Genomic DNA, 24,046 nt, shown 5'->3' on the forward strand with positions numbered 1-24,046 from the left:
GAAGGGAGGCGAACGCTTGCAGACCGTGTTTTACAATCACTGTAAACAACACCCGTGTTCTTCCCCGGAATGCTGAAAGTTTCCTCGTACAAGGGACGGGGAAAATTGTCCCAACTTACGAACAACTTCGCCACTAACAACATCGAACCAAGTTTTCCAATTTAATTTGCCCGTGATTGTACAACGCATTTGGCAACAAGATATTTGTTTTAATGTGTGTTTTATCGTAACTGAATTGAATAAAATGATCTCGATGAACGTTTTGTCCCGTTCTTTGACCGAGTTTCATCCCCCCCGTCCGATGCCGTACCGGGAAAACTTGTCTGGAGCGCGTCTATGATCTACATGTTTCACGCATTGTCGATTAATTGCGCATGAGCCGATAGTTCTGTGAGTTTTTTCTCTCCCCCAGAAGCGTGAAGAGCAAAAGCTTCCAATCGAATTAGTACCCAAAAATTACACCCTTAAAACGGTACAACACACCGGGCGTAGATAAAGGCACCCATAACCTAGAAAAATCGTTCGTGAGTTCAGTCGGGCAAGAGTCAGGTGCCGAACCGGTCGATTACCAATTTTTCCATCGAACCAATTTGGGGGGGGGGGGGTCGATGTTGAGGTTGTGAACTTTTGCACCGAACGGTTTTCACCATCAATCGTTTTCATCTTCCGATACGGTGAATCAAAATGGGCAGCCGTCAATGCCGGGTTTGCTGAACGAACAGCGGTTTCTCCTCCTTCCGATACGGACAGGCATGAAGATCTTTCACTCGATCACAATTTGAAAAGCATTTGATTCAAATCACTTCGGATTTCACTGCCGAAAAACATTATTCGACAAAGAAGGTGGAATTGATTTCGTAAAAAAAACGATAGAATAGAATTTACATCCGGGGATTTGTTTATTTAACTCTATTACAGTCAATATCATAATCGAAACTGGAGCAAAGCGAATTAATTCAGATTCAATTTACGATCTTTTCCAACATTGATATTTTCCCGGTATAGAAATGTTTGAAAATTTACATAGGAAATGTAATAATCGACTGCATTTGGTTTCCGTGACTATTCCAAGAGGAAACTCGAATAAATATCACAAATCAATAAATATCACAAATCAAATCCAAGAAAGGATTTGTTAAAACAAATTCCAATAAAATTTGTGATAGCGGATGAATCTTTTAACACACAGGACATAACACTAACATTCGACAATCAGCATTTCCGAGCAGCATTTCAAGTTAAAACAATTATTTTAAAATCCTGTAGCAAAACCCTGAAACGAACCAAAACAGACATAAATAAAAGGCATTATACAAAACGTTCATTCACAAACAAAACAATGAGACGTTTCCTCAACGAAATGGAAGAAGCAAAAAAATTCTATGAAAAGGTGCAACACTTGATGCAGCGACTATTTGCATGCAAATTTAATTGACTCTCGCGATTGCAACGCTGTCTGGCTCGCGCGGACGGACGACGCAAAATCAATTGGAATCAATTTGAAAATGCACCCGAATGGGGAAACACCGATTTCGGGGGGATAGTAAAATAATCATCAACAAGCAAATCGAAATATGCAGGGAGGAAAAAACAACAGCACCCTTTACACCAACTCCAGAGGGAATAGAGCAGTAGAGGGTAGTGGAAGGAATGCTGGATGCAAAAGTGCACCGAAGCGTCGAATTGGGCGAGAGCTATTAATCTAAAAATACAATTTTCCGCAATGCAATAGTGAATTCGGCCGAAACTCTCGAGCTTTGGATTGAGCCCACCCAGGAATGGGAAGGTCAATCGGCCAATTTGGGGAGTTCTTTTATGGGAGTATCCTTTTTTTTGCCTTTACCAATTTTTTTCAACCCAAATGGACAGGTGACGGAGGACATGGAGCTCCGGAAAATCGGACAGTTCGGCAATAGCCTAGCGCTTTATCAAATATCACCAACATGAGTGCATTCTTCGGAATCATCATGGAGTGGAATGGAAAACTGGAAATGATTGGTTCCAGGACGATTCCACCAGGGAACGGCGTATTTTAATGCAACCTTTACCCACTCTGCAACAGCATTCCATACCGAGGACTCTGGAGACTGACTCTGGAGTGACTTCACGATCGATGAGTGAACCAACAGCACGCTTTACTATTTGTCACTCGATTGGTATTTCACTCAATTCCCAGATCGCTCTCCAGGTTTGGCACGATGTAGCGAATAATCACGCTGTCGGGTTACGTTTTTGCACAACTTCCGCCCGCATGCCCGGCGGTTAAGACCCGTTTTCCACACGGGCGAACGAAAAACACCTGTAGAACGGGTACTGGTTCCGTCCGGATGTAGGTACTTGAGGGCGAAACGTGATGGGAAGCATGGCTTGCATCATTCCACCATTCTGCAACATTCAATCTTTAGTGGTTAGTTTGTGGCTTTGTCCGACCGTTCGCCGTTAAGCTGTACAATCACCGCAAAACAATTCGTCACCGAACACAAACCGTACCAGGCAAGATGAAAAAAGGCGTAAGTCATCGAGAAAAATAGTAAAGGCAAAAAGAACTATCCTAGAACAGGCGAGAAAGAATGCACCGGATATCGTCTAGCGAGTTAATAGTTGCTGACAGAAATCGGAAATGCCCGATGCGCCCCAGACTGATACTGGGTTGGTTTCGACTGAACGACGTGCACAAACAAAAAAAAAGCGACTCAATGATAATCATCATGCAGCCTGCCGGACGGACGGGCATTCCAAGCGGAACTAGAATAAACGCGCACGTGACGAATGGAACCTCCCCGTTGTCGGCGCCACCAGCAACAACGACGACGACGACGACGATGATGTAACGGACATCGAAACCGCTCGTTTAGCAAAACCAATAATTACAGTACGTTGCGTTTTTACTTTGAGCCCTTGTTTTTTTGTCCAACTCCAGTCCGATAACATGGCAGATGACCAACGAGGATGGACAAACATCGTCACGCTCTGATTCGGAACGGTGTACAACCGGTCCATGGGCACTGGAAGGTTTACTACTGGGCAAGAGACCAATTTTATCGCGTAAACATTTCCCTAGAATTGTTCGTCATTTATGTGGCATGTACCTTTTTCTATTCGAAATTACTTTTTCAGTTGGAGCAAGGATAAATTCATCTCGACACGGTATCTTAAATAAAATCTGGCCACGTGCTCTAAGTTAATAGAATTCGTTACCTCTTGTTGGAGTCGACACACATTTCTCTAAGTGCTCTTATAAAGTACAAACAAGATCCCTCAAAAGCAATCTGCAACACAAATACCACCGGAAGGAATTCGATGGCCCAGTTTTGAACTTGCCTCCCGATCGATCGATGGCCATAAACTGCCATTCCTACCATTCAGCACCTTGTCTCTTTGCTCCAATTGTTTGTCCATGTCCGAGAGGGTGGAAGAAAAGTCCCCAATAAAAAGGTGATTGGCACAAGGGAGCATAGCACCACAGCATGGAAGCGCACAATGGAAGGGGCAGTGCGTACATAAAACGCCAGCCTGAAACAGGGAACGGAAAACATATTACGGTTCGGGCTGGAAGGGGAAGCAACAAACAAACGGACAAGAAGGAAACACTTACCCCCGGTTGGAAGGGAAAAACAAATCAACAACAACACCAACCAAACCGAACCCAAATCGAAAGATGTAACGAAGGTGGAAATGCCGGTAATGGGCACGTGCTGCTGTTGGCCCCCGCAAAAGGGGCGCTTCTGACTTTCGGAACCGGAGCGCTTACGCTTTGCTGACATAATAATTTGTCCAAAGTCATGCACGTAATTGGGTCACAGACCGAATGGCGTACGACGTCATCGACCGGAAATCAATACCGGGCATCAAGATGGGGAGGGATGGGGATGGGTGGGGACCATTCCTATTATGGGCTAATAAGCGAGAAAAGCACAAATTAATTTCACGACGTTTAACGGTAATGAACCATTAGTGGCGCAGTGGAAGAGAGTTTGTTAGTAGAAAATTATGAAACATAAATGAAGAACGACCTTTTCTCTGCTTAAAACGATCAACAGAGAACTTAGAAACGATAAAAGAAAAGACAACATTCAAATTACTCACCAATAAATATGGCCTTGAAAATAAGAAAGAAAAAGGAAAACAAAACAAAACATGAAACTCCCATCAAAGAATGTAAATGTAAAATGAAATACTATAAAAAATCGTTGAAAATAAGTGTTTGAAAGTAAACTAAAAGAACGTCAAAATTCAGTTGCAAGCGAACAACCAAATGAAAAATTAAAATTTCAGACAACACGTTGGATAAAACAAAACCCATAAACCACCGTAAATGAACCAAACTTTGCGCGACGCAAAAGAAACCGCGCTCGATCCGCACATAATGTTTACGGTGAGCTCTAAAAAGCCGCTTCTAGTCGTTTACGTCCAATGGACAGATGCGTTTTTGTCCAGTTTTACTACTGTTTGTGCTTCGAGAGAGCACCGTTCTCTCGACAAAACACTGGAAAAACGCCGAATTCGTCAACCTTACCCACGAAAGCTTCCATCCAGTACGCAATTGGACGAAATTGAAAGCAAACAGGAGCAACCACGTGCTCGCGGGGCGAGAGGTACTTGGGCACTTTAATTGGATTTGAAAAATTAATCACCCCCACAACACGTGGGGGTGGAAATCTTCAAGCTGGTCTGGAGCTGGACAGCAAACAACGCGGGCGAAGAAAGTGAATGTTTTCGGTGCGTTTTAACGAATCATTTCGGTGTCTGAATCTCCGAACGAAAGCCCTCACACCACAGGACCCAGAATAAAGTAAGATGGTGAAAGGGATCAATTTTCATGTCACAAAGCTTGTGGTGCTCCAGATTTATCCGAAGGAGAACCTTGTTTCGTAATGACGTATTTCGTATCATCATTGACGTAAATCTCGTTTGTGACCAAATTATTGCTGTACGTGTAATTTAAGTATTCAACTATTCGACCGTCGAATTGAATATGGTGGCAAGGTTGTTATTTATTTTCACCATCGAATCAAAAGCAAATTGTAACCAAATTATTGAAGGAGATCGTTTGAAAGGAAAGAAACAGATACGGCGGAGACAAAGCGGTATTTTAAAATCTCCCCGGCTTCAAAATGTGTCATGCGACACCCGACCGTTTCCCTCGCAGCCAACGGAACCACCGGAAGCAAATATCGATGATTTTTTAATTAATTGTCATCCGACGATGCCACGGAAAGAAATGGCAAACAACGCACGGCTCGCGAGATAATGCGAGACATCGACACGGAGCGTTTGATGCAGCGTCTTATCCCTCGTCTTCTCGCGCGCCATGTCGCCGGTGGCATTCCGGTTTCAGCGCCAAATTCCAACGCCACCCCCCTCCCCGGCCAGGCACAAGCGGGTCATAACTTCCTGTCCTCAAGAAGCTCATCTTTTTCGCTCACCTTTCTTCTGTCTCTTGCTTTGTTTTGTTGGTCTTTGTCGGCCCATCCGGGGCCAGGCTGGTGAGGCTGGTCGTTCCCGTTCGTTCTTGGCTTCGACCAAGGGCGACCCAAATATTTGCACGGGCATGCGTGCGTGCGATCGCTCGCCAATCGAATGCCCTCCGCGAGCCCGAAATCTCGGTCTTCGGCCGAGGTCAGAGCTGGTGCCCATTTCCTCCGATGACCGGCGGCTCCCGTCCCCTTGGAGGAAATTTAATGAAGGCCACTTCGGTAGAGTTCCGGTCGGTCGACGAAAGCTTTCCCAAACTGAACGGTGGACGGATGCAGAGAGGGGGTAAGTGGGGAAGGTACCATGGGAAGATGGGTCGATATCCGCCGGTGATAAAAATTCGAATGGCCGATCGATGCCGGTTTGGGTCGCGATCGCGATCGAATGCGTGCTCGAGGCGGCCACAGGAAGTAGGGCGAAGCGTGAGATTTTTCTGCACTCGCGCGACGCATTCCCGAATCTTTCTTTTCTTCTCCGTTGAAAGAAGAAGTCAAACATGCACAGACGAAAATTCAACAACATCGACACTACCAGCCTCAAGTTGAAGTGACTACCGGTTTTGAACCTTGAGTCATTTCACAACGGCCTTTCTTTACTACGAAGTGTTAACATTCAAAGCTTTTGCTTAGGTAGACCAACCAAACATTGTTTTTAGTAACTTGTGTCTCAACTCCGGAAGGAATCGAGACGAACAAAAATTTCTTATAGACTCATTAGAGTATCCCTCTCCACGGAAATCTTTAGTAAAAGGCGAAAGATTTATTCGACATACTGAAGAGAGATCAGAGTAACCCAAGAAAGCTCGAACCCGACGACTGCCTCGCCGGTCGACATGTCTCGCTAGCGATGGATAACAGTTCATATCCTTGAAACCATATCCTTCTTTTTCACACCCATTCAGAGGGAAAGAAATGAACCGGTGTAGGTAAAAACAGGATATTCCCGTGTGAATAATTTTATAGTTTACCCCGCGTGTATCGATTCTGAAATTTCTTTTCGTTTATTCAAACTTTAGACACACTGCAGTTTTCTACCAGACCAAGCTGCAAAAGAGATTGGACTAAATTTAAATGCCCAGAGATATGCGTGAGTCTCTACATCTTAGGTAAAAAACGAAAGATTTATTCGACATTCTGAAGAGATATCAAAGTACAATCCTAGAGGAGTCCATTGGATGGTCTGACTGCAAACTGTCTTAGCGATTCACAAAACTGCATACCGTTATGCCTATTATCTCTCCCTTATCCGAATAGAAATTACGTTGCACTCTGCAAGAAAAGAAAAAAGGAAAAACAATTTATTTAGCAATATCGACATAGGAAAACTGTATCTGAACAAACATCGGGAAAACAATAGTTACATTTGTAACATACAATTACGCCGAAACATTACGATAACCGGGTGTAATCTCGCTTCTATAAATGGTTAGAGAGAGTTTAAGTTTTCCTAAATTTACCATTTTCATATGAAAACTTTTATTGTTGCTTAGGGCTCGACTCCGGAAGGAATCGAGACGAACAAAAATTCTTATAGACTCATTAGAGTATCCCTCTCCACGGAAATCTTTAGTAAAAGGCGAAAGATTTATTCGACATACTGAAGAGAGATCTGAGTAACCTAAGAACGTTCGGACCGGCCAAGCACCTCCTCGGTCAAGATGCTCCGGTAGCGATGTCTAATTTTGCACGACTCGTAAAAGCGAAAAACCTAACCAACCGCAACACCATAAGCTGCTATGAAGAGAAAAAGGGAAAGAAGGACATCCTACAGACTATGCTGTGAGGATAAATAAAGGGAACGATTTATCCGGCAAAGGCACACATAAAAACACATGCGGGAAGCGAGGCGACGCCGAGCAAATACCGAGACAAACCATGGGTAAACGAAAGAAAGGTAAAGAGAAGAGAGCGAAGGGGGCAAGTGCACAGCGTCCTGTTCAAGAAGAGAGCTGGAAGATCAAGACGAAGGAAGAAGCACAGAATCCTGTTTGGTAGAGCAATAACAATCATCATGAGAAGGATAAACGGGAATCAGTCGGGTTTTTGGGTCGTTTGTTGAAAACATAGTCGATGCCAACATCCTGCCAGAAGACGACATTGGAAGGGACATTCAAATCAACGTTGATTATCCTTCTCTATCCTCATAAACTTATTTACATAAAATAATATTGTACACATTTTAAGAGCACAAATTTACCATCCGTACAGTTCATATACCACTATTCTGGTTCTGAAACTGAAACGATTGCCCTCTCCAGAAGATAGACATCAAAGCCACACGAACAAACAACACTCGGTTTATCCTCCACCGTGACTACATTAACACCCGGGAGCTAGCTGACTACCGGGCCAGCCTCATTAAACGCTTGGCAACGACGAACCCTTCTGGCGCGAATTACACCCGAAAAGATAAAGTATTTTAATGCCTTGCCGTAAAACATCTTCCGTTACCGAAGAGAAAGGCTAGGGAAGTGAAGAAAATTGCATAAGTACACCGGGAGAGAAGAGCCTTAAACAAATGCCGCACCGTCACACCGAACCGTGGCGGATATTTATTTCTTCCCCGGCACGATTCAGCGGAACCGTGTATCGATCACCTTCCCAAGGCCACTATCGCGGCCCGGCGCATCTTGGCGTTCGGGGAGCTGGAGAAAGCGCACCGGGTGTCCGGTAGTTTGTTAGTGAGTTAGGGGCAGCTAGTTAGCTAGGTGATTGTCAACGACATTGATTCCGATTACGGAGGAAGCTGGAAAGAGAGAAGGAGATGAGACGTTCAACGACCGAACCACTGCTGGCGGCCAAACAGAACGGATCGGAATGGAAGTGGACCATAAAATCGGGTGACGGTGCCATTTCCATCGTTGGAAATCAGATGGAGCGAACACACACAAATATACGTACGAAGGGACAAAAAAAGTCGCCAAATATCGGTCAAGTTTGTTGAACGACAGAGTCAACGAGAGGAAGTGGGCCGTATCAGACTTTTCCGTACAATTTCCCGGGTGGGGGAAATTGGTGTTTGTTAGTAAAGGGACCAGGAAAAGCAATCGTGGTCGGGGATCGTGTCCGATCGATTAATATCCGATCGTTTGGAAATATTGGAGCGGATTTAAATTTATTTGTCACCGTCAGCGAAACGAAGTGGGCCAGTTTTTAATTTTTTTTACACCAAGGCATACTTAGGGAGGTTCAAAATCGTTGCCATTGCGCAGAAAGGCGCCGACAAATTATTCCAATCCCAATTTTTTACGGTTCACTTTGTCCAAACCGAAAGCAAATGTCACCAATCTTTGTAGACAAAACAAATGACCAGTTCTCCGAGCTACAGTTTTACATTTTAAATGCATAGCCTAGACGAGAATCATGTTAAATATTCAATTCTGGGTAAATCCAATATGACATTATTGGAAAGGAATTCCATTTTTAAAACTTAGCTTGTAACTTGCAGGAAAATCCCAGACATGATTGACTCGTAATTAACAGCATCAACAAATGTGCCTTTCCCCTCTGGCACAGTGAGACGCACGATTCATCCAATGGACAAAGTTCCATCAGAAATTGCTTGGTGCACAAAGATAAATAAAAAAGAACCACTTTGGAATAAAAACTCTTCTACAAGTTCCACAATGTTCTATTTAGTAACACAAAAGTAATGATGTTGTAATCTTTTTGTCCTGCACTAAGTATTAACAATTTAATACACCTCTCTTGTGACATTGTGACCATTTTTGATCGAGTTTTTGTTGCATAAAAAGACAATGACTGTCGATAGCGGCATGTGGGGCATCGTCCGATTTCTGCAAAGGCCAACGGCTCTGAAGTATGCACCCAATATTCATATTATTCCATTTTTTTTGCAAACTCACCCAACGCACATAAACGGAGGACATTGGAAGGTGACGCGTGCGCGACCGACTATCGTTTGCGTTATCGTTCTGCGAATACTTAAAGCGTGCGGCAAGGCATTAAAAACAGGTTGGGCTTCGCTGTTCGTAGGTAGTTCAGGGGCTACTACATTCCACCCGGCGAGTGTGGGTTTTACCCGACCTCCTCCTTGGAGGAGCCCCGGTTAGCCTCAGGACAAACCGAACGCTACGTGCCATCGGACGCGGAAACCACACGCTGCTCCCCGAAGAGACGATGCTACTCCACCCCCCAGGGGGGATGCAACCGAGTGCTGGCCAACGACGAATCGATGGTAGTGACACATGCCAGTGGCACGCTTTGGCTGTATTTTTTTTCCTTTTTTGAGTCCAACGTCACCGCGAAGTTTTCGGAATAATTAACATCGATCCATCGGCAGGCGCTCGATAATCACGGTGGCGCACCTGGCACGGCCACGATGGTGTGGTCCACCACGCGGGAGCGAAAATGAGAAAGCAAACATGTACGCCCCAGAGAGTGCCGTGATCGTTTATATTGGTGATCCGGGTGTCCCACAATGACGCCACAAACCGGATCACACTCAATCGTACACCTGCTGCTGCTGGCGCTGCTCCATACATGATTTTATGAATGAAACGTTGCCCGTGCCACATCCGCCGTCCGCCATCCCACCTGATCGCCCCGAGGAGATTGTATCCCCTTTTGCGCAATGCCATGCGCAACGACCACGCACGTTTGTCCACTCACGCGTGTTGCGGCGTGTAATTTGAATATACGCCCGCTAAAACGCGCCCCGGTGCACAGCTGTGGTGCAAACCGATGCTTTCCTGCCGAAAAGATAATGGAGGGCATTCTTCGACACTGCTGCTGCTGCTGCTGCACGATAATTGCAGTGTATTGTGCCGCGTTTCCACACTGCAGCCAACGGATGCTTCCGGTCCGGTGTTACTTTACTTTCCGGCGATATCCTGCTTGTTCTCGACAACTTGCACCTCGGCACTGTAACGAGAGCTTTCGTGTAATTGCAACCAAATGCAATTGCCGTGCATGGCCTTGATGTTTTCAAGCAACATTCGGGTGAAAGTCCGCTGAAAGGAGCAGTTTAGCAGTAAATTAACGATGCCATATGGTAACCCAGGGGTCGGCAAACTTTGTTTCAACCAGACAAACTTTTGGCATTGCGCACCAAATAAAACCAGATAGCCACCAAATTTTTGCGTTGTTATACAAAAAATATCTCGTTACCAAGTAGAAGCCATTGGTTGCTATGCATTAACCCTTATTGTCATAGCACCTTTGATCATTTGCTTTGAAATGTCTTTACTTGCCATGCAACTGACTTTCGTTTAGACGAATTTGTTGGTTAATTGGTCGGATCTATCCTCTGTAGATTCGCCCCTGCTTCGGTTATGGCAACAGAACCTTAAGTTGCTTTGAAATAAGACAAGGGTAAATCATTATCACATAGTGAGGCACTGGAACAATGTCGAACGGCTATTTCGGAAGCTTTCATCTTTCTTAAAACCTAGGCTAAAAACACAAAACACAAAAATGAGTTAACAAAAAATTAAGTTCTCTAAAGTTTGAAATGGTATTTAGAACGATATAGAACTTGTGTAAAGAAAAGATTGTCTACTTTCGGAAACATAAGAAGTAAAATTGCCTTTACGGATTATAAAAACCTTAATGTAATGTATATTGAAGAACCACGGTCGCTTCCGCAACCAACCTCGACACCAACCCACAAACACACAGAACATGGAAAATGTTATCTAAATACGTTTCTATAGCCGTTCTATTTTGTCGTACTCGTAGCACCAGTATTTGTTCCTCTTGCCAGGAACCTCATCCTCCTCCTGCCTGGACTCCGGAAAGAAACAGTCCGGTAGGATCGGCTGGGCGTACTGTAGGAAAACCGTTTCCACCTTCTGCAGCATGTTGCTCGAGGACATCGAGACGCGCCGCCCATACGGTACCTGCTTCTTGACCAGTTCTATCAGCTGAAACTCATTGACGTCGAGCTCGAGCAAATCGGTGTCACGGTTGTACACCTCACTATAACTAAGCGGCCGCTGGGCCAGATAGACCTCGCACACACGCCCATAAATCGACGGGATGTTCACGGTATCGGCGAGCGACAGAAGGTGCTCCAGCAGCAGGTGAACTTGCGCCAAACGGTTCAACTTGGTCTTTGCTTCCTCCTCGTCGAAGTTGCTCAGAAGGATGGACTTTTCGGGACGCGTTACTTCCAGCGGTTGGAACAACGAGCTCTTGCTGGTGATCGATTCCTTCCCACCCCGGGAATTTGGGGCAGCGGCCGTCGACGCGTAGCGCGACTTTCGGGTGTTGGTTGGCTGCGATTGGAAGAGCTTGTCAAATTCCAGCTCGTAGATGCCACATTCGGCGAATATCGTGCGGTAATCGTTCATCAGCTTAGCGAACCCGCACTCCAACAGCAGCTCGTACGGCTCCGACGGGGTCAACGAAGGAATGGCCAGTCGGTCCTGGATCATGGCTAGAATCAGCTGCGCGAAACGTGTGCCCGTTGTTGGTACGTTCTGAGAGAAGTGATCATAGTATGAGAGATTCTGCATAAAGGACAACATTAGAACAACATGTTGAAGATGCTTACCACAATATTCGAATGTGTGGACAGATGAAAAATGTAATCGATGGCTGCCTTCAAATCATCGTAATTCGAACATACTAAAAGAAAAACAAGTGTTTCTCATGGATATCATTTTCAAGAAGAGAGTAAATTTTACGTACGTGTTAAGGCATCGTAGAGCCGTTCCATCACGTCGGTCAAACTGCGAAGCCGGACCTGGTCAATCATCCCGGCGATGTTATGGAAGTCGAAATTCTTCGGTTCCACCGTGATAAAGGTCGACAGGATGTTGTTCACCTTCTGCTTCACGTAGTCCAGATTGACTTCGTTTAACCTAAAGATTTGGGAAACAAAAATGTCAGCCACACTATCGTTACACGCCTCTGTTTCTTTTACGCGTTTTACCCTTCATTGCTGATGTCATGGCTCACATATCCGGATGTACGATTGGCACGAATGTCCAAAATTTTATCTTTCATCATCGCCAAACGCTGCAACTGCTGCCAGAAGTACTCGGCCCGCGAGTTGCGGCTGAATGCGCCACCGTCCACCGGGAACCGTTGGCTCAGCCGGACGTGGGCGTTCCGCTCTAAGGCAAAGCTGGCGTTTTCACCAATCGTGTGCCAACTCAAACGGACGGTAATATACGGCTGAAGGTTGTACCATTGGCGGATGTAAATTTTATTATTAAACTTCATCCCTTCGGCACGCTGCCGGTGAATGTCTATCAGGTGCGCCATCGTGACACTGTTGCACTCCTCCACACCGGTTGATCGTACCACACCACGAACGAACTGCCTATGATCGTTCGCATCCGAGTTGACCGCAAGCTGCAGTAGCACCGTCCCGTCGCCATCGGTGCCAGAGCAAAGCGTCCAAATGTCTCCCCGGCCAACCTTGCAGTCGAGATTGATAAAGTTCTGCAGGATTGAACGGGCCTCGGCGGTGTCTAGGGGCCCGTAGGTTTCCTCATCCGACGTCCAGCTCTTTCGTACAAACACATCGGGATCTTTCACCTGCAGGTCATCAACGTTGCCGACATCATCCTTCAATGGCGATCCGGTTAAGTTGAGACTGTCCGATATGCTACCATTATGAGGAGATGTTTTTATTTGATTGAGGTAGTTGTTACCGTTGCTGACATGTTTCTACGATGAAAGAAATAACAAAATCAATGCAAAAACACAGACTTATGGCCATTACAACAGGGTGGTGGTGTACGTACCTCTTTGAAGGTAAAAATAATCTTATCATTGCTTTCGGTGAGCATACGGATGTACGTTGGAGGATAGTAATACTGGAAGTCATAATTTTCAAACTTACTCCGAAACAACTGGTAAACATTCGCTAAATCACTCATTTTAACCAATTACGGTAGCTTCAATGTTTTACCCGCGAACCGAACAAACAACTGAAATGAAAACAAATTTTAAACACTAACCGCCCTTTTTGTACGTCAGTTTGACATTCAAGATGTCGAAGCATTTTTTCGTTGATCGAAGCGTTTTACCCAGCTTCAGATACGTTTACACAACGCGTAAATTTACACATTTAGTTATTTTCTGGAATCACGACAAGTTTACAACTCTTCGCATTTTTTTCCACTTAAAAAAATTGTTTTTAACCTTTCCTGTTGGTTTTTACAATAGGATGTGTATAAGCGGTCGTACTGAAATTAATATTTTATTTGCGCTCGTATTTGCCAGTTTATACCAGTTTTGCAAGCATCACACGTGCATCAGCTGCCAATTTTGTTTACGAAATGAAGGATTGTTGATAAGCGCTAAAACAACCAATATTAGAATCCAGAGTGTGAAACACGGTGTAATATAAGAAAAAAAGGCAAATAAGTCAAAATGTTGAGACCAATTCTTCATCAAATCGGAACGAAACGGGTTGTCCTTGCTAGTGGCTCGCCACGACGGCAGGAGTTAATACAAAACTTGGTAAGCACGCCGGGAACAGCATGCACGTGCTTAAGTTAAGCACCATTTTTTATAAATAATATCTTCAATTTTAGGGTATAGAAAATGTGTTGCTCTGTCCATCAAAGTTTGAAGAAAACCTCGATCCAGCAAAATATTCCTTCGAGGATTACGTAGCCATGACCGCGTACGGTAAAGTGCAAGAAGTTTACGAGCGCCTCTCGAAGGATGACGCAACGAAACCGGACGTTGTGATCGGCGCCGACACGATGGTGACGATGGACGGGCAAATGTACGGGAAGCCAAAAACTCCCGAACATGCCTTTGAGGTGTTGCAAAAGTAAGACTATTTCCATATGGTGTCCAAACGGTGAAGATCTAACGCTTCCATGTCTCTACTGCACAGGTTGATGGGCAGAACACACGTGGTCTACACGGGTGTGGTGATTAAGTATGGCGAGAAGGAGGTCAAGTTTACAGAGTCCTGTAAAGTACAGTTCGGCAAGGCTACACCGGCCCAGATTCAAGCATACGTTGATACGGGCGAACCACTGTAAGTGTCCTTTGGTATTTTTGCCCACAAGTGAACGATTATCCAACCATTGCAATTCTCCTTCCGTTTTACAGAGACAAAGCCGGAGGATATGGAATACAAGGCCTGGGTGGAAACTTTGTAGAGAGCATAGAGGGAGACTATTTCACCGTCGTTGGTCTTCCGATGTACCGGCTCTCCGTAGCGCTTTGCAATCTTTTCGATTACCATGTGGAATGAACACCAAAATTAAACTAAAATAAATTCTACACGATGCCTAACGATAACAAAAGCAAATCAAGTCCGATAAATATCTTGTCATCATAGAGAAAGTTCGCACAGTTCTTCCAAAGCATGATCGTTGGTACAAATCATTCCATAAAATTACAATATCTATTTCAGTATAATATTGTTGCTTGTTGATTGGTTAAACTTCTCGCCCTCCCGGGGTTTCGGTTGATTAGATGGATGTTCATTGTTGAGTTATGTTTCCTCCTGTCCCGTGTTTCACAGTTTCCAGATAGTGTTTACTCCATCCCACGAGGGAAGATAAGACCATACGCTCTCCGCGGCCGTTCATGGCCCTATTTCTGCAACGGCCGGAGCCCGGAACGCGCACCGGAAGTTCGCGGTTGTGTGTTGGCCACATACATTGCCGGTAACGGTTTTGCATTGATATTTGCGTGCGCCTGTGACGTGCCCTGCCAGTGTGGAGGACGTCATATACATATTTAGCTAGTTTTTCATCAGTGCTAGGTTCATCACTAACGTGCGTCCAAATGGCGCAAACATACATACACACACACATATCCAAATAGAACCCGCAACAGTTAAAGTGAACATTATCCTTGGACTTTATTTGCCTGCCCTTTACTTTCCGGTTCCGGTCTGCCATCGGTGGACACCGTGGCTGTTAAGTGTCTTTTCCTTTTTTTTCTTCTGCTTTCGGCCACCGTTTTTCTCGAACACTCCGATCCATTTCTTTCACAATCGCTCACTGAACTCCATTTCAAGAACCACATTTTGCCTTCTGTTTTCTCCCTGCAACCTGAGCGAATACCGTCCAAAATCGCGCGACTCTTTACCCTTTTCGTTTGTATAAAATATGAATATGTTGTTCTTGTCGTCCATCATCATCATCATCATCATCGCCGAAATGCTGTACGAATATGTACGCCGTATGAACGTCGGGTGTTGTTTTGTTTACTTCCTTTTTATTTAGTGCTTTTCGATAATTTTGTTTTATATGTTTTTGTGTTTTTAGATTCCTCGGTTGGTCACCTCTGCTTTTCTTTAAATGGTTTTTTTTTCGGGTCGCCAGTTACTTACAGCTGTATAATATAATATATATAATATATCTCGTAGGTTCCATCCTCCAATCAAATCTCGCCACAATGCGCTGTGGCGGTACGAGTCCCGCAAACACCCGCTCCCACTTCCACTACTAGAGGCTTGTCTTCGCGCCCATTTAGCTAGTTTTAGAGTGTGTAATGTAGTCGGCTGCTGCTGCCGCAGCGGTATTAGAATGATTGCGGTGCAACCCGTTGTTATGCTTAATGTATGCTTGTTGCTTTTTATGTAGTTTATGTTTGCCGCGAGTATCAGTCGCGATAGTAAGTGTTTCAAATTGTTTGAGTCATCTTACGAACGTAATAAACAACGTCAATCCATTTACTTCCGTTAGGACATACTGACTGACTGATTGTTTGTTTTTAGGGATACGTTTGCTCCTTCTCGCGGATTACTTAAGTTCGTCCAGAGTTCGTTCCTTATTGCCTAAGGCGTGCATGTGCCCGTCCATTTGTTCCAAGGCGACAATATTTTAAACAGTTTATCAGGCACAGAAAATAAAACGTATGAAAACTTCAAACTCTTCCATGGAAAATGCCGCTACAACCTTCCTTCCTTCTTTTTGCCATCGCCGTTCGGTACAACTTAAAAATATAAAGCTCAATATCCGATGAGTTGTAGTAAGCTGGGTGGTGTATCTAGTAGCTGTTCGTAGCTTGTCTCATTTTTTATTATCACAGAAAATGTGGTCACTAACGCCTTTTGACTCAGTTGAGTTAAGTGTTGAATTACGTGTTAAGTTAGTTTCTCAGTTACGTGCGTGCGGGATGGACAAATGAATCGTATCGCACACCCAAAAAGAATGACTTATGAATATGAACGAATTTGTACGAAATCAACGAAAAGTACGTGTTACATAGCGTACACATAAGGTCAGGCACATGCACGCCAGATACAAGTGCAAGCGTCGCTTCTCATTGTAATAGTTCATTGGCTAGAATAATTTGTCGTGTACTGGGCCTAGTTTCGTGGTCTCCAGGACCCACGGTCCTCCTCGATCTCTGCATATGAATAAGCGTTGATGAGGGCATCTTCTATTTGCATACAGCGGATGATGATATCGATCACGGTCCGAGCTTCAAAACCCGGAAGATTCGGTGGTTGAGGAAAATAAAAAAAATGATTTACAATAAAATCTACGCTTTCTCATCAAGTCCTTGGTAAATCATAAAAGCAGCAATGGTTCAACACGAGAGCATATTTCAAAGCCAGGATCTCCTTTTTCTCGCCTACTAAAGTGGCTACTCTTCGAAACTGAGAAGAACTATGAGTAGCTGCTGTAGGGATATTGTTTCTTCTATGGGAACGATTAAATAAAATATATATAAAAATATGTGCACGAGTAAGGTTCAGTTGATTTAAAGTTGGGTGGCCGTTGGGAGGCTTCTATGGAATGTAGCACACGATGGAGCTCGGGGTTCTAGAGAAAGGTTTGATTGATACTAAAAATCTTGGCTAGATTAAATCGAACTAAACTAGTGCTAGATATCGGATCATATTTCTACGATCACAGATTGATGAGTTCTTTGCCATTTTACTCAGATATGTGTAGGTTAGGTATTTTAACTACCCAAGCGCGGACTGTGGATTAATCTGGTACGGTAATATGCATCAAATTATCGGTTACCTATGTATCGGTTCTATCATGCTTTATCGCGGTGAAACTAAAAAACATATTGCACAACTTTTGTTTCGATATGAATCCTAAATAATTATTAACATAAAGTTTGCGTTAACTGTTCGATCGCTGAACCAATCGAGCCAATCTTTAAAAGCGGGAATCATTTGGAATAATATAGGCAAAATCCGCATGTGCTTGATGGGTGTGATAAATAATGCTACAAATATACAGCAAAAGAATGCGGTACCTATTTTCTTCTCAGAATCAAAAGTGAGATCTAGCAAAAAGCGGGAGGGAAGAAACGAATCCGAAGCTCTCGTGATGAACCACTGCAGTTGTAAACAAAAAATAAAGGTTACCGTTTTGGCCATTCGTTTTGCTAAAACCTTTGGGTCATTGTTTGTCCCGTTATAGTTTGCTTGTTGTTCGAAGGACCTCAAACAAAAAGCAGCAAAGTATGATTGAATGATTGAACTAATGGGGTGAAATGAGACACCTACAACAGCAGGCACAGTAGATGCCCTCTTCTCCCTTCATCTTCGGCATTCTAGGAGTGTACATACAAATTATTAGCTACTTAAACACAGGCGTTTCGCTAAGACCTGCGCCTCCATGCCAGGAAGATCCTGCCTCCAATTTCTTATTAATGGACTTGATATTAAAGCCTTTCCATATATTTTTATTTTAGGCTCGCATACCCTGTCCTAATTGGAGTTCTCGGTACTAAGCTTTCCCTACTGAATATTTCAATTATTACATAACATATACTCATGGATGATGGTGATCTACGACGCATTCCGCAATCGGACTGGCGACCTCTGCCGCGTCGTTTTCGGTGCGATGGAGGTGTGAAACATTGCGTTATATTACGGGCACCCAACCCAGGAGGGGGGATTCGAAATGAATGTTAATTAGTTTAAAACAAATACACAAGCTGTACACATACAATTGGTTGTTTCTCCTCTCCTGTGCGGTAGTGGAGCTCAGTGGTGACCTTTCTTAAGGGGGCAGAATGACCGAACACGAGCACAGAACAGCACATTAACCGCTTATGGCGTCAAGGGCGCGTCGGGCACAAAATAAATCACGCTTGAAAATTAAGTTTAAATAATTGTAACTCACAAAAAGATATCTTGCTTAAAACTCGTTTCCAGAGCTGCCGATGTACTGCTAATTTTCTCAACTCTCTTTCGTTTCTATCGTGCCACGCGTTTCTTTCCGTTCTATTCTACTTACAGCCGGTCTGTCGGAACATTTCGCCATCCTATCACCTGTTTTTGTTGATTTGTTTTTGCACTCACTAGTGGCCCGGTTATGCGTGTTCTGTCGCTCCCGTTCGATCATTCGCTGCCAGCTACCATCGCCTATGACCGTGTCCACTTGCGTGGTTTTGTCTGTACTGATGGTGGTGGTGGTGGTGGTGGTTGTGTCGTAACTTAATCCATGTTTGATTCTACCAATCTAGTAGTTTGTTGTGTTTCGTTAATTTGCGTTACTTCTTTGTTTTGCTGTTGCTTTCGCCGCTCGGTATCTGGTTTTTTGTCTCTTGCTTAAAATGAACACTTTAACTGGTGGGAATTTTGATAGTTTTATTGCACGCAGCACGAGTTCTTGTGACCATTTTTGTGCTTTAATCGTGACTTGGGCTTATACTTTTCTAGGTATGATAGTTGTTTGGCATTAATAGCACCCCTTCGTTTACTGCAAGAGAGAGACAACAGAGAAAGCATAACATTAGATCAATCGGAAGCATTCGTTTACTCCCTATATACTTACTCTCTAATCAATTCTACAGCTGCCTCGTACTTAAGTCCTAGTTCAATCAAAGCTAGTGCCACCAGAACCGGTGCCCGGCCAAGGCCTGCCACGCAGTGCACCGCCACGCACGCCTCCGGGTCCTCCTGGAATCTGTACAGAAAGCTTCGATTTATTGGAGGGATCACATTATTCGACGTCTTTTTGGGGCGTCCTTCTTAACGAGATTATCTGGAGGAGCCGAGCACACTTACTTTTGTTTTAAAATTTCAAACCATTCCATCACTATCTCGTTCGGCGGGAAGGTGCCATCCTCGAACGCGAGATCACGCACGATGATATCGTTCTTGGCCAGCTCGTCGGTCTTATAGCTTGGCTCGCATACGCGAACCACTATCGAGACGTTATGTTTCTTCAGTTCCTGCAAAGAAGAGGCAATAAAACGTGATTTATTGTCACTCGCACATGACGAAGAGAAACTTAGCAAAACTTATATTCACTTTACTCACCGAAATGTATCCGGGAATGGTGGCGTCCGATGGTCGGTCGGTTATCAGGAATTTCATTCCCTTAAACTCGATCCGAGCCGGAGCAGGTCTGATATCCTTCTGACGCATGATGAGGGTTGTCATAAAAATCTCTTTCACGGTTCTTCGAAAACGAATCTTTTTCTATTGTATCGTAGTTACGTGGCTTCAATGTAGAATTCTTCTTTGAGTCCGCCTTGGTTTGTTTACTATTTAATTTCTCCTTTTTAGGCTATTACAGATGCTCACAATTCTTTTTTTTCTCTCCTTTGTGTATCTCCTTACCGTCCTTACAACAAAATAACGAAAACTTGAATCGATTCTTTATGCCTCAGAGTGTGTGGTCTCTAGTAGCGTGATCCTCCGATCAAGCGTGTTGAACTCTTCTTCGAACAAACTAACAGTACTAATATTCTGAATGAACTTACAATATTCGTGTCACAGAACGAAACGCTTAAAATGGACAGTATCCAAACAAAAATCTATATAAATCTTTAAAAATCCGATGCGCAACCGCAAATAATGGTCCTGGTAGTTGTCCCCAACCGGGAGTGGCGACCGCTGCACGTTGCTTTATCTTGTAGCTCCACGAAGGAAAAAAAAATAACGGGCAAACAGTGGCGAAGGAACGTGCGGTTTTATCCCACTATTGAAGATTCCAAAACCCAACGTCGGCACGAGGCACGCGGGGTGACGCGTACTGCAGCGAATGGTAGAGCTAGCACTAATGTTTTATCTTATCTTCACACACCAGTCCGTCCGCGGTCGTTCAGTTTTCTCCAGGAGAAGTTACAGGTATTCGATCTTTAGAATTCGTGAAACTCATAAAAGACACGAGTAGATCAGGGTACGGAATAGAGTTGTTCTAAATGTTGCAACGTATGGCGAAATTAATTCAAAATTCTATCAGTTCCAGCGCCTATACTTTTCATGCGTATGGAAAACTGCAGGTGAACGCTGATGCTGACACTCTGGCAACAGACGCGGTTGACTATAGAGAACTCACTCGATCTGGCACGTATCACCTTCGGGCCGAACCAGGCAATTTATCTTATTTTCTCGCACAGCGCTTATCTTTTATCGCATCGGCGAGTTCTCCCCGGCCAGTGGGTTCCAAAAACAGAACAAGATTGTTCCTTCTGTTCCTGTGCTTCACGCAAAGCAGTAGAATTGTTGTTTCAGCCTATTCAAAGAGCTGCGCGCTTTGACCAAAAAAACGCTTTCGTCGCAGCGATACACACACTCTGCATATATTGTTTATTTTCCGCCCCCGTTCCGATGCTCCACGGTCAGAAGCGATGGTTGCAAAAGGGATGAGACAACCACGGGATATAGATATGCTTCCGGCGTACAATACGTAGTTAGTTTAAAAAATCCGCTATTCCCTTCTAGACAGCGAAGGATGCGCAACACGTATCTAAAAGTTTATCTTTACACTTGAAGCGTTTGAAATCTGTAAGGGAAAAATATGAGAAAAGAATTATTAAAATTCAATACGAAAACATTAATAAAGCCTCTTTAGATACAAAAAAAAATTAAGAAAATGGATAACTTAAACTATCAACATTATTTTGTTTTTCAAATCTATTTTGAACTTTTAACGACGTTTTATCCCATGTTCTATTTTTTTGTTGTTCTCATTCTGTAGTAATGCTAAATAAAATGCGTATAAGTTAAGTTTGTTAGTTCAGCTGTCAATGCCAGGAAGTTATCGGCACGGAAGACAAATAATCGTGGCGTGCACGGTGGTGTGGAATGCTGGAATTTTCTATCGGAACCACCTTGAAACTGGTTAGACAACGCGCTAGCCAACAAAGTGGTTTGTACAAACGTAAACATATAGATAAGCATGGGCTACAACGGTCTTTGTGGTGTTAGTCTCTCAAAACGATGAGTATAAATCCAATGGTGAGTGGGTTTTACTTCCGCATTAACTGCTAGAACATAAGGACCGGACCTTCCTCCCTTTTTCTTAGCAGTTTTTTTTTTAGAAAAGGTAATCTATACCATCTACGAAGATTAAAGCGAAACAAAAAAAACAACAAAGATCTTCATACACTCCATGAAACTTACTATGCACTTGTTTGCATTCCACCGCCGCCTAGGATTCCTCCTGCACGTAAATATGCTGCTACTCTTCAGTTACAAGATTCACTACTCGTTCTCGCTGACTAAACGTCGGCCAAAAGTCGGTGGAACAATGGTTTCTGCTGCTTCCTGCATCAAACTCGGACAAAGCTTTTGGGGGAGGGAGGCGGTTGTTCTTGATAGCCGCAGCAGGACGAATGGAGGTGTGTATTGCTGTGTGCCGTTCGGTTCGATTTTCACTTGGTCGGTTGGTTGGGTTACAAAATCAATCGTCGTCGTTGTTTGCCCAAGGAAAACGTTCTGTTCTTCCTCCTCGCTGCTCTTTCCGTTGACGAGTCACTTTTAAATTTCTTGTGGTTTATTTAGACGATGGTTCGTTTTTTTTACTATTTTTAATAGATCTATTTTACAATCAGTCTCAATCTGCAAGGAGAGAAAAGTGGAATCATGATCATTAGGTTCAGGGAAACCGAAAGGAAGTTAAGTGGGACGTGGGGGTTGGGGGAAAATACTTACTTATTTTTACGCCACCGAGTTTTGCCTGCAGTTGTCGAAGATACGCTTGAAGCACACACTTATGGTAGCGGGTTGGCCGCTGTTGCAGAAAGCAATTGGGGGCCGCACACATCAAACTCATAAGCGCGGCGACGAAACGATGGGATTATTAAAGCTCAGTTGGTACCGTGTTGTGATACGCGCGGTCAGTAGTAGGCTGGATAGTTCCTTTTCGCGACGAAACTGAAGTAGTGTAGCAGTCTAGTAACAGCAAAGCAAGCAATGATCTGATCGGTGTGTGTTGCGATGGCAAATACTGAATGCAATGTGCTTCCTACGATCCGCTAGGTGAGTACGTCCGCGCTTCCGATTCGGTGAGAATGGCTAATCCCAGGGCTTCCGGAACACACCACGAATCAGGACGACGACGACGGCACGACGATGACGGTAAGTCGACACAAAACGGCAACGACGATGCCTGCTTTTTGGTTCTGTTTTCCGACGGTTCGCCTACTACGGCAAAAACAATCTCATGTGCTCGGACGCGACGACGTCGGGAAGCACTTTCTTCTCCAATGTATGCGCCAGCTCGGGGCTTCTCATTCAAGCTCTCTCAACCTCTTGATCTGCACCGCGATCTTAAGCTATCTTCGCGCGCTACTTCACATTCGCTTTCTCCGGCGCTGCCTCCTCTGCTGCTGCTTGCTCACGCACTCCTCCCTTTGCACGGCTTGCACTCAATCTCGCTCCCTTTCGCTCCGGTGACTTTCTCCTTACTCCGTATCCTTCTCGTTCCAGTTGGAATCTCACACTCGCAACAGGGTGGTGAGGGAGGTGTGGCAGAAAAAAGCGCACCTTTCGCTTATTTGTGTTGTGCCTGGCAGTATTCCGCGCTGTCTAGCTGAAACTCCATAGAGGTTGGAACGAGCCGCACCAGCTGGAAAAACCGAAAAGAAAACATATTAGTTCAAAGATGTTTAGCAAGAAATCACGTAGGAGATGAAATAAAAAACAGAATAAAAATCTAAACCCACGGCGAAAATCCGACCATATTGAGATGGGTTATTAGCCACGACTAACGTTGCCACAGCAAACCTTCCCTCTATCGATCCTTTGCGACTCGCACTCCGCAATGGGGCCATACTACAGGGGGGAACGGGGCGGGATAGCACTTTGACCGACTTTTTTCGGCAGCAACTCTGACATAATTTATCATTCCATAATGCTGGCAAAATTCCCAATTTCCCATGTTGCTGCCAACCAACATTCGGCCGAGTGTTGCATCAGTCAGGTTAAAAAATAGGTCAAGAACAATAATGGAAGTGTCTCCGCTCTCTTCAACAAAATGAAAAACCACGATACAACGGAAAGTCAAAGACAGCATCATGCTTGTCTTGTCCGCTAAAGGAATATATTTTTTCAAACCCACTAATTGCTTTAGATTATTTTTGAGGCGAAAATACACTGTAGCACTAGAAGATGTATTAAGAAGATATCAGCTATAATCTTCCAAATATCAAATAGAATTGTTTTAAGAGCCATATTGAGAAGATGATAAACAATTCTTTTTATTCAGTACTAGATGATTATTAGGTATTACGTTAGAAACAAGAACAGATCAGACGAATCTAACCGCATTCGTGCTCTTGGGAAAATCTGAAATATAATATGGAACATGAGATTCAATAGGATATGAAGGACAATCAAGGCCTAACCTCTCTCAAGCATCACAATGTGTTCAAAGCAAAATTCCAAACGAATTTCGCAAATGATGCAACTTCTGCTT

The 24,046-nt window shown here is 44.1% G+C and overlaps 3 protein-coding genes, 1 long non-coding RNA gene and 2 other non-coding genes across 7 annotated transcripts; 1 reads left to right on the forward strand and 5 right to left on the reverse strand.

Moving 5' to 3' along the window:
• Positions 1 to 6,144: 6,144 nt before the first annotated feature.
• LOC131283268 (U5 spliceosomal RNA) lies at positions 6,145 to 6,266 on the reverse strand. Its single transcript, XR_009188758.1, has one exon. It is a non-coding gene; the product is annotated as a U5 spliceosomal RNA (small nuclear RNA).
• A 702-nt stretch (positions 6,267 to 6,968) lies between these two features.
• LOC131283269 (U5 spliceosomal RNA) lies at positions 6,969 to 7,091 on the reverse strand. The gene has a single exon (XR_009188759.1). It is a non-coding gene; the product is annotated as a U5 spliceosomal RNA (small nuclear RNA).
• Positions 7,092 to 11,072: 3,981 nt separating this feature from the next.
• On the reverse strand, positions 11,073 to 13,344 carry LOC131290645 (protein zwilch). The gene is made up of 5 exons (XM_058319811.1): positions 13,193 to 13,344; positions 12,373 to 13,115; positions 12,129 to 12,301; positions 11,992 to 12,065; positions 11,073 to 11,917 (listed from the first exon to the last, which is right to left on the reverse strand). Exons 1-5 carry the CDS (start codon positions 13,325 to 13,327, stop codon positions 11,144 to 11,146), a joined length of 1,899 nt encoding a protein of 632 aa, XP_058175794.1. The 5' UTR covers positions 13,328 to 13,344; the 3' UTR covers positions 11,073 to 11,143.
• Positions 13,345 to 13,781: 437 nt separating this feature from the next.
• LOC131281567 (dTTP/UTP pyrophosphatase) lies at positions 13,782 to 14,710 on the forward strand. The gene is made up of 4 exons (XM_058310908.1): positions 13,782 to 13,913; positions 13,988 to 14,232; positions 14,299 to 14,445; positions 14,520 to 14,710. Exons 1-4 carry the CDS (start codon positions 13,824 to 13,826, stop codon positions 14,662 to 14,664), a joined length of 627 nt encoding a protein of 208 aa, XP_058166891.1. The 5' UTR covers positions 13,782 to 13,823; the 3' UTR covers positions 14,665 to 14,710.
• Positions 14,711 to 18,824: 4,114 nt separating this feature from the next.
• On the reverse strand, positions 18,825 to 19,856 carry LOC131291228 (PRL-1 phosphatase). 2 transcript variants are annotated; one of them, XM_058320419.1, is made up of 4 exons: positions 19,660 to 19,856; positions 19,405 to 19,571; positions 19,172 to 19,303; positions 18,825 to 19,096 (listed from the first exon to the last, which is right to left on the reverse strand). In XM_058320419.1, the coding sequence occupies exons 1-4, from the start codon at positions 19,780 to 19,782 to the stop codon at positions 18,985 to 18,987; spliced, it is 534 nt and encodes a 177-aa protein (XP_058176402.1). In that variant the 5' UTR covers positions 19,783 to 19,856; the 3' UTR covers positions 18,825 to 18,984. The 2 variants fall into 2 exon arrangements, with proteins under 2 accessions (XP_058176402.1, XP_058176399.1); XM_058320416.1 differs by having other exon boundaries at positions 19,172 to 19,315.
• Positions 19,857 to 21,029: 1,173 nt separating this feature from the next.
• On the reverse strand, positions 21,030 to 22,948 carry LOC131289143 (uncharacterized). The gene is made up of 3 exons (XR_009189269.1): positions 22,282 to 22,948; positions 21,751 to 22,188; positions 21,030 to 21,130 (listed from the first exon to the last, which is right to left on the reverse strand). It is a non-coding gene; the product is annotated as an uncharacterized LOC131289143 (long non-coding RNA).
• Between the last annotated feature and the right edge of the window lie 1,098 nt (positions 22,949 to 24,046).

This window comes from Anopheles ziemanni, chromosome 2 (assembly GCF_943734765.1).
Source record: "Anopheles ziemanni chromosome 2, idAnoZiCoDA_A2_x.2, whole genome shotgun sequence".
In the NCBI taxonomy this organism is placed as follows: Eukaryota; Metazoa; Arthropoda; class Insecta; order Diptera; family Culicidae; genus Anopheles; species Anopheles ziemanni.

Bases quoted from the DNA above. Each gene is read 5' to 3' on its own strand.
- LOC131290645 (XM_058319811.1), bottom strand. From the start codon at position 13,327: ATGAGTGATTTAGCGAATGTTTACCAGTTGTTTCGGAGTAAGTTTGAA. The intron at 12,302-12,372 runs GTAAAACGCGTA...CCAAATCTTTAG, and splicing joins CATGACATCAGCAATGAAGG to GTTAAACGAAGTCAATCTGG. The intron at 12,066-12,128 runs GTACGTAAAATT...TTTTTCTTTTAG, and splicing joins GCTCTACGATGCCTTAACAC to TATGTTCGAATTACGATGAT.
- LOC131281567 (XM_058310908.1), top strand. From the start codon at position 13,824: ATGTTGAGACCAATTCTTCATCAAATCGGAACGAAACGGGTTGTCCTT. The intron at 14,233-14,298 runs GTAAGACTATTT...TCTACTGCACAG, and splicing joins GCCTTTGAGGTGTTGCAAAA to GTTGATGGGCAGAACACACG. The intron at 14,446-14,519 runs GTAAGTGTCCTT...TCCGTTTTACAG, and splicing joins GTTGATACGGGCGAACCACT to AGACAAAGCCGGAGGATATG.
- LOC131291228 (XM_058320416.1), bottom strand. From the start codon at position 19,782: ATGACAACCCTCATCATGCGTCAGAAGGATATCAGACCTGCTCCGGCT. The intron at 19,572-19,659 runs GTGAGTAAAGTG...TCTTCTTTGCAG, and splicing joins CCATTCCCGGATACATTTCG to GAACTGAAGAAACATAACGT. The intron at 19,316-19,404 runs GTAAGTGTGCTC...AATAAATCGAAG, and splicing joins TTTGAAATTTTAAAACAAAA to CTTTCTGTACAGATTCCAGG.